General features: G+C 39.4%; 1 protein-coding gene across 2 annotated transcripts in view; it reads left to right on the top strand.

The window, feature by feature from the left end:
* LOC126814752 (cadherin-23) overlaps positions 1–16,850 on the top strand; it is a 46,216-nt gene that overhangs the window by 14,884 nt on the left and 14,482 nt on the right. For both annotated transcript variants that reach the window (XM_050540125.1, XM_050540129.2), the window contains 10 exons: positions 1,170–1,366; positions 3,093–3,507; positions 3,907–4,100; positions 4,938–5,358; positions 6,469–6,665; positions 8,295–8,718; positions 9,934–10,118; positions 11,175–11,601; positions 13,420–13,616; positions 14,493–14,919. In XM_050540125.1, the coding sequence (XP_050396082.1) occupies positions 1,170–1,366; positions 3,093–3,507; positions 3,907–4,100; positions 4,938–5,358; positions 6,469–6,665; positions 8,295–8,718; positions 9,934–10,118; positions 11,175–11,601; positions 13,420–13,616; positions 14,493–14,919 (3,084 nt within the window). The remainder of the gene's footprint in view (positions 1–1,169; positions 1,367–3,092; positions 3,508–3,906; positions 4,101–4,937; positions 5,359–6,468; positions 6,666–8,294; positions 8,719–9,933; positions 10,119–11,174; positions 11,602–13,419; positions 13,617–14,492; positions 14,920–16,850) is intronic.

The raw sequence follows: 16,850 nt of genomic DNA, 5'->3' as shown, positions 1-16,850 counted from the left end.
CCTGCATATTGGACCGTAACTTCCTGAATTATTGCCCCTGATTGTACAAAAATCGCGTTTTTAGCTTGTGGTGCCTCTAAAGGTCACAATTATTATCCGATTTAAAAAAAATATATCACCATTAAACTGTAATGTTGGTTGAGTTGGAATTTCGTGAAAATCGGACTAAAACTGCTGGACAAAATTGCCGCCCCTTGTACGCAAATAGTGTAAAAATGTGGTATATCAAGGTTGTGGACCGTCTAGTGGTCATAATTTTGATCTGATTTTGATGAAACTTGAAATACATGTTTATAATCCAAAGATCCTGGTTTCTTTCGATATTCCGGCATATCGGATCGTAACTTCCTGGATTATGGCCCTTGGATTCAATCAGATTTATAGAGAGAGAAATGGGGTTTAACGTCCACTCGACACAAACTAGGTCATTTCGGGACTAACATATGGTTTAATTTTATTTACATAATTCGCTTGCGCGTAGGGGTCTTTAGCAGTGGGAGGAAACCGGAGGACCCGGAGAAAACCCACGAGGTTGGACAGGCGACCCTACTCCTTGCCACGTACAACCGGGGATTCGAAACCACGCCAGTCGACTCAATGACAGACTGTATGATACAGCGCGCGCACGCTAACCATTCAGCCATCCAACCCCCAATCAGATTTATAATATGCATATCATTTCTGATCGTCCACAATAAAATAGTGGCAGGGTTAATACATAGCGAGCAGCATAGATCGATGAAATTTAAATTTTACATTTTTGTAAAATTATGAACAAACAGAATTGAACCATTTTTTTGAACCAATATTCCTATTAGAGATTCATCTTTTAGAATACTGGGGGGTTGGATGGCCAAATGGTTAGCACGTGCGTGCTGTATGATAAAGTCTGTGATTGAGTCAACTGGCACAGTTTCGATTCCCCGGTTGTACATGACAAGGAGTAGGGTCGCCTGTCCAACCTTGTGGGTTTTATGGAAATAAAATTGAACCATATGTTAGTTCCGAAATGACCTAGTTTGTGTCGAGTGGACGTTAAACCCCATTTCTCTCTCTCTCTCTCTCTTTTAGAATACTGGTATTGTAGTTTGAAATTGATTCCTATTGTGCCAAAATAACACAATGAGACTTCAGAAATTCTAAATAATTACCATTATTTTAAATTCTAGCTGGCATCATTACCTTGGTTACTGGCAATGTTATGGATTATGATTCAAACAGTGTAAAAAACTTCACAATCGAGATAACGGTGTCAGATCAAACAGCAACATCTACCAGTACACTGACAGTCACGGTTACAAATGTAGATGAAGCACCAGTATTTGATAGTTCTTTTAATGGTAATGTCACTATACCTGAAGGAAAGGTAAGCATGATCAGATTGTTAGTGACGGACGAAGGATATTTTATTAAGGGTTGTCTAGAGTGGGTCTCTCCTCTAGGAATATTATGAATGGTAATGTTATGAATACCTGAAGGCAAGGTAAGGTTGATTGTATTATCAATGATGGACGAGGGATATTTCGTTAAAGGTTGTACAGAGTGAGTCTCTTCTCCGAGAAAGAAAGAGAGGGAGAAATCGGGTTAAACATCCACTCAACACAAACTAGGTCATTTTGGGACTAACACGTGGTTCAATTATATTTCAATAATTTACTTTTGCATAGGGGTCTTTAGCAGTGAGAGGACCCAGGGAAAACCCACGAGGTTGGACAGGCGACCCTACTCCTTGTCACGTACAACCGGGGAATCGAAATCACGCCAGTTGACTCAATGACAGACTTTATGACACAGCGCGCACGTGCTAATCATTCGGCCATCCAACCCCCCTGTATTATCAATGATGAACGAAGGATATTTCATTAAGGGTTGTCAAGAGGGGGTCTCATCCCCAAGAAAATTTTGAATGATAAGGCGACGAATATCCGAAGTCAAGGTAATCCAACTAGTTAGATGTTACTCTTTAATATTCTGACGACACGTAAACAAAACCTCAAGACACTCTGGAGTATTGTGACAAGCAGGATATATGATTAGGAGATAGTCTGTGGGGGTGAGGGGGGGCTGTCCTCCGAGAAAATTTGTGTCAGTGGTATGTCAATGATTATTTGTATCTGGGCCAGGCTGTTAGGTGAGGTTGATTGGTTTATTCAGAACCTTCAGGAACTTTCATTTTCAGTTGTCCCATGGATCTACGAATAATTTCTGGAGAGGACATTAGCTGACATTTTTCCCAACCAGTCCATATATCCTAAAAGTAACAAATAGTGATCTCTCTGGAAATTTAAACAGGAAGTGTCATTTGACCGTGATCTCTCTGAAAACTTAATCAGAAAGTGTTATTTGGCCTTGATCCCTCTGGAAAATTAATCAATAAGTGTCATTTGACCGTGATGTCTATGGAAAATTAATCAATAAGTGTAATTTGACCGTGATCTCTCTGGAAAATTAATCAATAAGTCTCATTTGACCGTGAACTCTTCAGAAATTTAATCCGAAAGTGTTATTTGATCATGATCTGTCTGGCAATTAATATATATGACCGAATTACGCCATTTATAAGATTCCCACATATCAATTAACTTTAATTGTTCTACTACCAGACACTCATCAATAATTATCAACACAACACTCGGTATAATCTGTTTACGACTTTGTATACAACTCTTATAACACCAATCACGAGATTATGTGGCTTCTATATGTGTGGATTATTCTGTACTGGCTGTACAATTGTATAGTTACATAGTGGAGGTCGATGGTAGCCATATTTGAAAATGGAGGGTTTTGAAAAAAATTGCTCTTTTTCCAGCGTGCAAAATGACCGATGGGTCGGATCTAGTTATGGTCATTTTCCATAGCCCTCGGTCCCGACCGGCATATACTGCCAACGTAGAACCCATGCCCTGATCCCTTTGGAAATTTAATCAGGACATGTCATTTGACCGTGATCTCTTTGGAAATTTAATCCGAAAGTGTTATTTGATTGTGATTTGTCTGGCAATTCAAACATATGACCCTTATTGCCTGGATATGGGCAACATTTACTTCCTAGGGCTAATATATTTGATCTTTATTGACTTATTTTACAGGCAGGAGAAATTGTGTTTAGTGATATAAAGAATTTTGTCACCGATCCTGAATCCAATATAGTTACCTTTGACCTCCAGACAGGACTGCATGCGGAGAAATTCAGCATCGATCAGACCAGTGGAACCATCACTTATGCTGCAGATTACAATGTGGATCCTGCAGGGTTACCAGGGCAGGTGACTCTGGTGGTATTAGCAAAGGATAGCACAGATCTATCCAGTAGTGTGACGATGGTAATTGAGATCACTGATGCTAATCAAGCACCAAGATTTAACAACTTACCAGGAACTATTATCGTTGATGAGAACACTGCATCGTTAACAGATGTTTTCACATTCAACGCAACAGATCCTGATTCTAATGATGTATTAACAATAACTGTAACTGTACCAGTGGCAGAATTCACCCTTTCAGGTATAGCCAATATTTAAAGTAAAAAAAGAGAGAGAGAGAGAGAGAGAGAGAGAGAGAGAGAGAGAGAGAGAGAGTCATATTGGGATTAACATATGGTTTCAATCTTATTGAGAGATTAACATATGCTTTCAAATTTATTTCAATAATTCACTTGCACGTAGGGGTCTTTAGCAGTGGGAGGAAACCGGAGGATCTGGAGAAAACCCACGAGGTTAGACTTGTTGAAACGTAGTGTGAAATAAAATCAGTGATTGTTTTCCATATAAATTTGTGTTTTTATATTATATGTTCAATTACTAAATGCCATATCAGGATTTCATGAAATGTATAAGAAAAAATAATAATTTTGCTTCAATCCTCTTACATCATGCATCTTTAAATTACATAAAATGATTTTAGTTTCAGGGGACGTTTTGTCTGTATCATCGGGTGCAACTTTAAATTATGAAGTAGAAAATTCCTACACGATGACATTCCAAGTATCCGATGGAGTTCTAACAGATACCCAAACACTTACCATAAATATTAAAGATGTTGCAGAGGCTCCAGTCTTTACAGAACCAAATTACTTAATTACAATGGATGAATCAATGGTATCGTATGCTTAAACTTTTCTATAATACTTGACGGGGAGCCAAGGCGTTGGCCCGCTTACCTGGAGGTCTCATGTTGGCCGAAAAAGCTCATCAGGATTTCATGGCATGGTTCCGCCTTGTTGGTGATGCTTAAACTTTTTTATGGTACTTGATGGCGGGGTGGGGGTGGGGGGCACAGTGGCTCAGTGAGTAAGGCGTTAGCTCGCTTATCTGGAGTTCCCATGTTTGATCACAGTGTTGGCCAAGAAAGTTCATCAGGATTTCCCTGTATGGTTCCCCCTTGTCAGTAAGGCATTGGCACGCTTACCTGGAGGTCCTATGTTCGATCGAGAAAGTTCATCATGATTTCCCGATGTTGTTCGACATTGTCAGTGGTGCAGGACACAGTATCTGTATTATATGCGTGCCATGCACGTGAAAGATCCCTTAGCAGTAGGTCATAGCACAGCTGTATGGGTAAAATTTCCCTCATAGCACATTACATGGTGTATACCCGTCTTCAAAGGACAATAAACCTCATTTTATTTTATTTCATTTCTTACACTCGGAACGGAAATAGTATTCATTGGATGGCTGAATGGTTAGCGCATGGGTGTTGTATCATAAACTATGTCATTGAGTTAACTGGCATGGTTTCGATTCCCTGGTTGTACGTGACAAGGAGTAAGGTTGCCTGTCCAACCTCGTGTGTTTTCTCTGGGTCCTCCGGTTTCCTTCCACTGCTAAAGACCCCAATGCACAAGCGAATTATTGAAATAAAATTGAACCATATCTTAGTCCCGAAATGAACTAATGACATTAAACCCCATTTTTCTCTCTCTTTTTTTAAAACAGAAAGGAACAGAACTTACAACACTAACAGGTAGAATCACTGATGATGACGGCCAAACTACTTTTGCCTATACTCTGACCGGGAATGATGCTAATAAATTTATCATCAACAACGGCAAAATACTCTTTGATGTGGATTATTACGTTGGCGCTTCACCTGCTAAACCCGACCTGGGCGTGGTAGCCAGGGACAGCAGTGGATTAAATGCCACAGCAACTTTCGATATAACGATTCTTGATATCAATCAAGCTCCAGTTTTCACAAATCTTCCCAACAGTAACCAGCTCCCTGAGATAGTTGATCCTGAAACCGTTTTATTCACAGCTTCAGTCAATGATCCAGATCAAGCAGATACTATAACCATTGCATGGACACTGCCAGCATCTGGAATTGATCCTGCCGATTTTAGTTTAGATCCATCAAGTAAGTTACCAGTTTCTGTCTATACTTATGCAGAGGTGATCGGCCAACCCACCCCCACTTCTTATGACAGAAGGGGGCTGGATGGCTGAATTGTTAGCATGTGCATGCTGTATCATAAGGTCTGTCGTTAAGTTAACTGGAATGGTTTCGAATCCCCGGTTGTACATGACAAGGAGTAGAGTCGCCTTTCCAACCTCATGGGTTTTCTCTGGATCCTTGAAATTGAATAATTGAAATTGAATAATTGAACCATGTGTTAGTCCCAGAACGGCATATCTCTCTCTCTCTCTCTCATTCTCTCTCTCTCTCTCTCTACTTATGCAATAGTGACAGAGTTCCCGTGTCAGGAATCGAACCCACAACCCCAGGCATGGAATCGATACACCAAGTCAGTGGGATCTAAACTCGTAGCGAGATATCTGCACAATCCAGTAGCATACCACAAATTAATATCCATGGCACATTCTTCAGCTGCTTCAGATGATTTGTCCACATAGCGCAGCGAAATGCCAGATAAACTCTTGGAGGTTTTTTTTAGAGAGAAGAAGCATTCGCACACCTATAAAGTCACCAGGCCCTATGGTGGGCGCCAAATATGTAACAGGTTACCCCATTGGGGAATCAAATCCTGTGACCCCTGGCATGGAATCTATGCACCTCTACCAAATGAGCCGAAGTGAGTTCCCCAGGACCAAGATTTCCATCCCGCTACGCACTCTAAACCCTGGGTTCCCAACCTCGGGGTTGCAACCCTAGCTTGGGTTGCGGAGCACTCTTCATGGGGTTATTGGGGACTACTATGAAACTTTCGAAAAAATTTAATGAAAAGCATAAAAATCTCTAATCTATACATCTGTTGCCACATTGCCAATCGTCTCTCATCTCTAACGCTCACAAGTTTTGTCCTCAATCCCTCATTACAACATTTTGATCTGTATATAATGGTGTTGTTTCATAGTAAAAGGTGACATTGTTCTTTGAGGGGGTGCAACACAATGAATTCCACTTTCTTATTTCAATTTTTTTTTTATCAATTTGTATATCAGCTGGCGTCATAACAATTCATTTAACTTTTCATTTCACAAAAAAAATTATTAATTCATATTTCAGCTGGCGTCATAACTCTTGTAACAGGAAATGTGATGGATTTTGAAGCAAGCAGTGTTAAATTTTTTACCATTGAGTTAACAGCATCAGATGGAACACTAACAGTTACCAGTACTCTAACAATAACAGTTACAAACAAGAATGAACCTCCAATATTCAACAGCACTTGGACACAAATAGTATCAGCACCTGAAGGAAAGGTATGTAATTCATCTATCTCACACTGACTCTTCTTCTCTATCTCACACTGACTCTTGTTTTCTATCTTACACTTACTCTTGTTCTCTATCTCACACCAACCCTTGTTCTCTATTTCACACTGACTCCTGTTTTCTGTCTCACACGTGCTCTTGTTTTCTGTCTCATACTGACTTGTGTTCTCTGTCCTTCACTGACTCTTCTTCTCTGTCTCACACTGACCCTTCTTCTCTATCTCATGCTGACTGTAGTTGTTTGTCTCACTCCAACTTTGTCTCACGTTGACTCTTGTTTTTCTATCTCACACTGACTGTAGTTGTTTGTCTCACTCCCACTCACACTGACTCAAGTTCTCTGTCCTTCACTGACTCTTGTTCTCTGTCTCATATTGACTCGTGTTCTCTGTCCTTCACTGACTCTTGTTCTGTATCTCACACTCACTCTTGTTCTCTGCCTCACACAAACCCTCCTTCTCTATTTCACACTGACTCTTGTCCTCTATCTCACACTAACCCTTGTTCTCTATTTCACACTGACTCTTGTTCTCTTTCTCACACTAACCCATGTTCTCTATTTCACACTGACTCTTGTTCTCTATCTCACACTGACTCTTGTCTGTCTTCAATTTGACATTGATTCATGTCTAATTGTTGTCTATGATCTTTTACTATCTCCTGTCCACTTTTTTTCACTATCTCTTGTCCACTTTTTTTCACAATCGCCTCTCCACTTTCTCTCACTATCTCCTGTCCACTATCTCTTGTCCACTTTCTCTCACTATCTCTTGTCCAGTATCTTTCACAAGCTCTTGTCCACTTTCCCTCACTGTCTCCTGTCCACTATCTCTCACTATATGTTGTCTCTTGTACTCTCACTGACTCTTGTTCATTATCTCTTATGGTTTCTTGTTTCCCATTTCCATTCACCTATTCTTGTGCTCTATTTTATACTGATTCTTGTCCACTGACTCTTGTGCACTATCTTCTACGAACTCTTGCACGCTATCTTATACTGATGCTTGTCCAGTATCTCCCATTGTTGCTTATCTACTATTTTGCTGATTCTAGTCCACTGCCTCAAACTGATCCTTGTCCACTATCTCCCATTGATTCTTGTCTGTTACAAATTCTTGTCTCAACTGAATCTTGTCTACTACCTCCCATAGATTCTTGTCTACTACCTCCCACTGATTCTTCTCCACTACCTCCCACTAAATCTTGTCCTATTTCTCTTACAAACTCTGATCTTCACTGAATCTTGTGCACTACCTACCTCTGACTATTGTCTCCATTCAAACTGTTACAAACTCTTGTCCACTATCAAACTGTTACAAACTCTTGTCTCCACTGCCTCTGGCTGACCCTTGTCTTCATTTCCATTGATTCTTGTCCTCTCTAAACATCTTTTATGGATTCTTCTCTACTATCTCCAGTTGACTCTTTGTTTCTGATTTTTTTTCTTCTCACTCACGCTGATTCTTGTCTTATATCTCTTACCGACTATCTCTTTCCATTCTTTGACCACTTAGTACTATAACATGTAATTGTTGTTTAATTCCTGACATTTGCTCTCCTTCTCACTCCATTTCTACACTCAACTGTTGTTTTTTATTTGACAACCATCCTTTTCAGATGGGCGACACTGTGTACAGTGATTTATCCACTGTTGTAACTGACCCAGAAGGCAATATTGTTAGATATGCTATCCAAAATGGACTCAATTCTGACAAGTTCTATATACATCCATTCAGTGGCATCATTACATATGAAGAGAACTATAATGTTGATCCTGCTGGACTACCACCTCAAGTACTTCTCACAGTAGCTGCTGTGGATACATCATCATCATTGTCCAGTACTGCTACAATGACTATTAACATCATGGATGCAAATCAGCCTCCCAAATGGACAAACCTACCAGCTACTATTGATGTCAGGGAGGATGAAGCACCAGGAAACACGGTGATTACCTTCACAGCCTCGGATCCAGATTCTTTGGATGTTCCTGCATTAGTATTTTCAGAACTTGGTGGGACAACAGATTTAGTAGTTATAGGTATCTCACTCAAAATACATTACACCAAAACTCAAGTTATTTAAAAGAGAATGTAATGCAATGAAATGGGGTGTAATGTCCTACTGTTCTGCTCCAACTGGTCTAATGAAGATGGGCATACGCCATACAGTGTGCTATGATGGAAATTTGGCCCGGACAGCAGTGCTACGGTCTACTTATGATTTCTCACGGGACCATCCACTACAACCATTCAGATATTCATGTAGTAGAGGCCATCCATCAGAAGTATAAAAAAACAAAACGAAATATAGATCTGGGCCCTTATTCACAAAAACTTAAACTAAGATAAAATTGAAATTTTAAGAAATACTGCAATTCGATTGGCTGACCAGTAAAATCAATTTGCATATATCCAATGAAATTGCAGTATTTCTTAAAATTTCGATTTTATCTTAGTTTAAGTTTTCGTGAATAAGGGCCCAGTATTTTAATCAGATTGGTGTTTTAGGATCCTGGGGGTCACGGTGGCTAAGTGGGTAAGATGCGATCTCACTAGCCTGGAGGTCGGGTGTTCATCCAGAATTTCCAGCGTGGTTCCCCCTTGTCAGTGATGCAGGACAGAGGGCCTGACAAGGACAGCGTTCTAGTCATTCAGATGGTATGAAAAACCGATTACCCATGTACACATTGGTGTGCACGTAAAAGATCCCTTGACAGTAGGAATTGGATATAGAAGTGGGTTGTAGTGCTGCTGTCCTGATAAAATTTCCCTCATAGCTCACTGTATGGCGTATGCCCACCTTCATTAGCCAAATTCGGAGCAGAACAGTAGGACGTTAAACCCCATTTCATTTCATTTCATTTCATTTTATTTTCATTTCGTTTTAGGATCCTACAATAGAGATGCAAAGTAAGCTATTCTCAAATTTCTTAACCATTTACGGAGCGTTGGATGGCTGAGTGGTTGGTGTGTGTGGGCATTGTATCATGAGGTCTGTCATTGAGTCAACTGGCATGGTTTCGATTCCGTGGTTGTACGTGACAAGGAGTAGAGTCACCTGTCCAACCTCGTGGGTTTTCTCTGGGTCCTCAGGTTTCCTCCCACTGCTAAAGACCTCTACGCGCAAGAGATGTTGAAATACATTTGAACCATATGTTAATCCCGAAATGACCTAGTTTGTGTCGAGTGGACCTTAAACCCCATTTCTCTTTTCTCTCTGGTGTTTTGAAATTTCTTAACCATTTACATTTCAGGTGCAAATCTTGATATAGTTTCTATAGATTTTGAAACTAAACAGATGTATACATTGACTATTCAAGTCACTGATCCAGCTGGAGGAACAGACAACCAAACACTTACAATAAATATTAAAGATGTTCCAGAACCACCAGTGTTCAATCAAATTCCTAATTATATGTTAACTATTCCAGAAGGAGTGGTAAGATCTTTATATGTACTCCTTTTCTATCACAGGTCACGGTGGCTAAGTGGGTAAGATGCTGGCTCGCTAGCCTGGAGGTCGGGTGTTCGATCCCTGCATTGGCCGTGAAAGTTCATCCAGATTTTCCGGCGTGGTTATAAACTCAACACTAATTATCTAATCTAAACAGACCCTTTAAACTACACAACAGTAGAAACTCAATAGTTTTCTATGATTCTCAACAGATTTGATCAGTTTTCCAACAATGGTTTGAAATTTAACATTTTAATATAGAAACTTCTCAGTGTATCATTTAGTTGTGTTGTTTTAGCAGAACTTCTGCTAAAACAACACAAATAAATGATACCCTGGGCGACCTTCGGTTGCACGGATTTTCGTACTATAGTCAAACCATCTGCATGCGAATGACATTAAGTTGAACCAGTGGTCGTGACCAACCGTACCATGCGATAAAGCACAGTCAGGATAGTTCAAAGATGGCTGACAAAACTGACACTTGAGAAGATTTTCTGAAAAATATAATAAAATTGTTGATTACCGTTGCATTATTTACACCTTGGTCGGTATTATAGGGCCCATGTTAACACCTGAAAGTTAGTGAATTGACATTGTAGTATAACTATAGATGTTAAATATGATTTTTTTTTGGTTTTTTTGATGAATTTGACAGATTAGGATCTTCTTATTCGAATATATATAGGCACACAACAAAAAACTGTACGTGTGAAATGATTTAGTTGGGTGACATAATTCCAATGAAATCCTATTGACTAATCCTATTTGTAACCTATTTTAAGCTTGCTTTCCCATCGCAGTATGGAAAATTAACCAGTTTTTAAAAATACATGAGTAAATAGGAGAAAATATAGCAGGCGGAACAACTGACATGGTCGCCACCATATTGAATAGTCAATGGCTAGGGCCATTTACGTTTGGGTGCTGGTTCAGACTGTAGTCGCGACCATAGTCTACATCCGAAGGTCGCCCAAGTTGTAGTGAATATAGACAGACATTATGGCTAAACATTTGAATTTTTTATTTCATATTGAACAGAAAGGAACTATTGTGGCATCAATACCAGATAAGATTACTGATGGTGATAATGACACGTTTTTTACCTACGAACTATCAGGAACCGACGCCAGTAAATTTACAGTTTTAGCTAATGGAAGTATTCTATATGATGTTGACTACTATCTAGGAATGTCACCCCCAACGGCCACCATAACAGTCACGGTATCAGATCTCACATCCAAAACGGCAACCACAGATTTTATTTTCACCGTTACCAACGTCAATCAACCACCTATATTTACTAATTTACCAAACAGTACTAACGTAGCAGAAATAGTAACACTACCTCACCTGTTATTTAGGGCCATGGCTTCAGATCTTGATGCAGCTGATATTCCAGGTCTGGACTATTCAATGAGTGTATCTGATTCAGTCTCTGCTGCAGATTTTTTCCTTGATATAACAAGTAAGAGTTTGAATATTTTTTTTGAAAATTATATTTTTGAATACAAACATCCAATTTTATATGTTTTGTTCCTTCTATTAGAGGGGGGTAGATGGCCGAATGGTTAGCACGTGCACGCTGTATCATAAGGTCTGTCATTGAGTCAACTGGCGTTGTACATGTCAAGACGTAGGGTCGCTTGTCCAACCTGCAACCTCACGGGTTTTCTCCAGGTCCCCCAGTTTCCTCCCACTGCTAAAGACCCCTATGCGCAAGCGAATTATTGAAATAAAATTGAACAATGTGTCTGTCCCGAAATGACCTTCTCTCTCTCTCTCTCTCTCTCTCTCTCTCTCTCTCTCTCTCTCTCTTAAGACGCTGGCTCAATAGCCTGGAGGTCGGGTGGCCGAGAAAGTTCATCCAGATTTTCCGGGAGGTTTCCCCTTGTCAGTGATGCAGGACAGAGGGCCTGACAAGGACAGCTGTCTAGTCGTTCGGATGGGACGAAAAACTGAGGTCCCGTGTACACATTGGGTGGACATAAAAGATCCCTTGGCAGTTGGAAATCGATATAAGAATAGGCCATAGTGCCACTGCCCTGGCAAAATTTCCCTCATAGCACACTGTATGCCATATGCCCTTCTTCGTTAGCCCAATTTAGGAGCAGAACAGTAGGACATTAAACCCCATTTCATTTCATTTCTTAAAATTAAGAATTTACTCAACTTTCAATCACTGCTTATGAGAAACATTTTTGATCCACAAACACAAAACTTTGCACATAAATTATTGATGTATTTAATACATTAGAATAAAAAAAGTTTTATAAAGGGCTATATTTTAATTAAAATAAGGCGAACAGTTTTGAGTAAATTCTTAACTTATGTCTGAGAATGCTTTGTGAACTCGGGATCGAAGGCGAAATTTTGTCCGGACAGCAGTACTATGAACTACTCTTATATCAAATTCCATTTCATTTATGTGTACGTCAATATGTGCACAGGACCTTGGTTTTTCATCCAATCCAAACAACAATTTGTTGTACTTTGCCAGGCCCTCCACCTTGCATCACTGACAAGGGGGACCATGCCGGCAAATCCCAATGAACTTTCTCAGCCAATGCAGGGATCGAACACCCGACCTCCAGGTTAGCGAGCCAACATCTTACTCACTGATCCACTGTGGCTACTATGGAAGATTAGATAAAGAGTTGGCAGTTCTCACTATACTAGTTAATGTAAAGGGAATATGCGAAAAATTTCAATCAAATTGCTCCACTCTGAACCAGGATATTAGCGATTGAATTTTAGGTCTAGCCTCGATCATCGGTACGATAAAAAACATTGTCTGGATTATCCATATTTGAGCTGCGTTGAGCAGCAGATCGGATTCACATCCAGTGAAAATCTGACACATACTTTCGATGGCCTACACCACATGAAGATCTGACAAGTTATAATGGAAGTTCATGTCAGGGGTCAGACGAGCGGCTTTTGACCCTATGACGTCAGACATTGGTTAATCAATCAGCATTGACGTTTCTAGTGGTTTACCCACAGTTCTGTGCATCAAAGGGCCAAGAACTCGTCATAACAAACCGTTTCTTTGGCTAATACCTCACACGATCCAGAACACGTCAATGATAACAACTCTTCCAGATCCTAGTGTAGTAAAGACAAGTAAAACGAAATTTGGAACTATAAAATAAGAAACGAAATAGGATCTGTGTTTTAATCAGACTATTTAGATAACATTTCAGGTCTAAAGAAAGACCTGCAATAGGCAGATTTAGGTCTTGCTATAATGTATGTTTAATTAAAATATTTTTATGAATTCTAGCTGGAGCTATCACACTTACCAATGGTAATGTTATGGATTATGATACAAGTATTACAAAGTCTTTCACCATCAACATGACGGTCACTGACAATAAATCAACCAGTACTGGAACCTTGACTGTCACTGTTACTAACGTAGATGAACCACCAATATTTAACAGTTCATGGACAAAATCTACATCAGCAATGGAAGGAAAGGTATGTATATACTGTAAAGTTCATAGAGGGGGGTGGGGGGATGACATAATGGTTAGATCGTTTGCGTTGCATTATAAGGTCTGTCATTGAGTCAACTGGTGTGGTTTCGCTTCCCTGGTTGTACTTAAGTAGGGTCGGCTGTCCAACTTCGTGGGTTTTCTCTGGGTCCTTCGGTTTCCTCCCACTGCTAAAGACCCCTACACGAAAACGAATTATTGAAATAAAATTTAACCATGTTATTCCCGAAATGACCTAGTTTGTGTTGAGTCGATGTTAACCCCCACCCTCTCTCTCTCTCTCTCTCTCTCTCTCTCTCTCTACCATTACATCTGAAATTTTCACAAAATTTGTAGACTTTAAAATTAAATGAAAACTAAATTGTTTTAAACTGGGGAACTAAACAAACATGTGCCAGAAAGAGAGCAATAAATACTTAAACATCATATTTATTACAGACTATACTACATACCGGAAAACACCAGAAAACACCAGAAAACTACCAGAAAACACCATGATATACTGAATACCGGAAAACACCGGAGAAACACTAAATACCGGAAAACACCCTAAATAGGTAAACCGAAGCCTGGTCCTCTGGAAAACAAGGGAAAAACCTAACCCTAACCCTAGCCTAGTCGTCTGGAAAACACAGGAAAAACCTAACCCTAACCCCCGCACACAGGGGACCAGGCTCCGGGTTACCTATTTATGGTGTTTTCCGGTATTTAGTGTTTTTCTGGTATTCAGTATAACATGGTGTTTTCTGGTAGTTTTCTGGTGTTTTTCAGTTGTTTTCCAGTGTTTTCCTGTGTTTTTCGATGTTTTCCGGTATATAGTATTGCCATTAATTACCATATGTTTTTAATCTTGTTTCAGGCGGGTCAAACAGTGTACAACGATTTACAAAATGTTGTTTCGGATCCTGAGGGAAACCCTATTACATACACTATCCAACCAGGGACCCACTCGGATAAATTCTCAATAAATCCATCCACTGGACTCATCAGCTACGATGTAGATTACGACACAGATCCAAGTCAAACCAATTTTCCGAATACGGTGGTACTGACCATTGTCGCAACAGATTCCACGAATCTTTCAACCAGCGATACCCTGACCATTAACATCAATAGCGTAAATCAACCACCCCAGTTTACCAAATTCCCAACACCAGTGGATATTCTTGAAAACACAGCTCCGCTTGATGTAGTGTTTACATTCACGGGAACTGATCCAGATTCAGCAGATATTCCATTGCTAACATATTCGATACTCAATGGAGTGGACAAATTTACCGTTTCAGGTGAGACTATTTCTTCACTTTTTAAAATTTATTATACTTAGATAGAGATACATTCATGACAACAATCAAAGAAAAATCATGAATGATATATGGGCGCTGTTTCTCGAAATCTTAACTAAAGATAAAATCCAAATTTTAGTAGATACGTCAAGTTTGATTGGCTATAAGCACTAAAATCAATCTAATATTATCCAATCAAATTACTAAAAGTTAGATTTTATCTTCTTAGTTAAAATTTCGTGAAATAGGCCCCTGCTTCTTAAGGATAACCCAGGAAAACCAGCAAAAATTACACATAACTATTGTCAAATTATCCATCAAATTCTATCTGTTTATTGACCTATGGTTGGTAGACCAAATAAGGTAATGTTCTCCCCTATGGTCTTGGGAAATGGGGAGATTTATTCTATATTTGGGACGGAAATTAACGTCAATGTCAATCTAAGACATGCAGAAATTAGGGGGTTATAGAGGCGGGTGTTGAGCGAGGCTGGGCAGAGCTCTATTGAGAACAAGGGACCTTCGAAGCCATTCCAGCTTAACAATAAAGTAGTAGGAACCATTTATCCTGTAGTGTTATATATTACGATCACGAAGAAAACAAACACAACAAGGAAGTCTGATAGTACTATAGCGTAACAAGGAATTTTGAACAGCGGGGTTCCAATACAAAGTCAAGAGCAGAAGCATGGGGACAATATTTCTGCTAATGTAGGTTGAGACATGTATAGGATTAATGTGGTGTGAGCCAAACCGGTGTTATTTCAATAAATGTAGGGGAGAAAATATATTCTCTGCACCAGCAAACATTGGTCTTTAAGCCGACTCTTCATCAAATTCCATCCACAAGGAATATTTTTTTTCGTATTCTGTGGCATCTGAACGACTGGAATTGATATGGGTAATCAATGCTGGAATATTCTGGAGGAAATTTCTTGGCCAACACCAGGATCTTATTAACTGAGCCACCGTGGCTCTGACCATAATGCTAAAACTCTAGTATGAGCAGATCAAAGGATTTTATTTAAAGATACATTATGGGAGACAAGATAAAGAGCTGGCAGTTCTCACTATGATAGTTAAAATCTAGATAATGTAAAGGTAATTTGCTGACAATTTCAGTCAAATTGATCCACTATGAACAGAGAATTAAGTGATTGAAATTTTGGCCTAGCCTCGGTCATCATTACTAAAGTCTGTACGATAAAAAAAACATAGTCTCGATTATCCATTTCATGATTAAATTATGAATGGAAGTCAGGCAGCAAATGGAATCATAATCCAGTAAATATTGCAGGCTAGTGATGCCATCGAGAGTTGATTATGGTCTTAGTAAGTTAAATAATGTCTAATTGATAGTTTATATTTCAGGCCCAAAGAAAAACCTGCAATAGGCAGATTTAGCTCTTACATAGTGTATGTTTAATAGGCTACTGGTCAAACCGAAACAGCTGTTCCTTAGACTGCCTCAAAACATCGGAGATATGTGAATAACTTTCCTATTATAGGACCATTTACTAATTCTAATGGGTACAACAGGCTGTGCACACGACCAAGCGGTCTAAGGAGCCATAGTTAAAGGAGCTAAATCGCTAATATTTGGGACCTAGAAATTGACACAAATGGGTCGCAACGTATATAATAATGTAATATGAATGTAAATAAACTGATTTACATTCAATCGTTTCCGTTTTTACTCTAATTTCAAAGCAGTTATGTTCAGCGAAATACGCCAGAAGTCTCAATCGAATGGCAATCTCTAGCGCCTGGTTATTTCAGTCTACACTGATAGTATTTATTGCACATGCTCTCCAGATAAGAATATGGGGTCACCGTTTGACATGACTTGTGGAATATGTCAAACCTCGTTCTTCCGAGTCGCTTGTTACAAATTGCGCTGAAAGGCACCATGGTACACGATTCGTGTACCA

This window comes from Patella vulgata, chromosome 1 (assembly GCF_932274485.2).
Source record: "Patella vulgata chromosome 1, xgPatVulg1.2, whole genome shotgun sequence".
NCBI classification, from domain to species: Eukaryota; Metazoa; Mollusca; class Gastropoda; family Patellidae; genus Patella; species Patella vulgata.
Note: the sequence above shows the minus strand (reverse complement) of the source record. Positions and strands in the feature narration are given on the sequence as shown.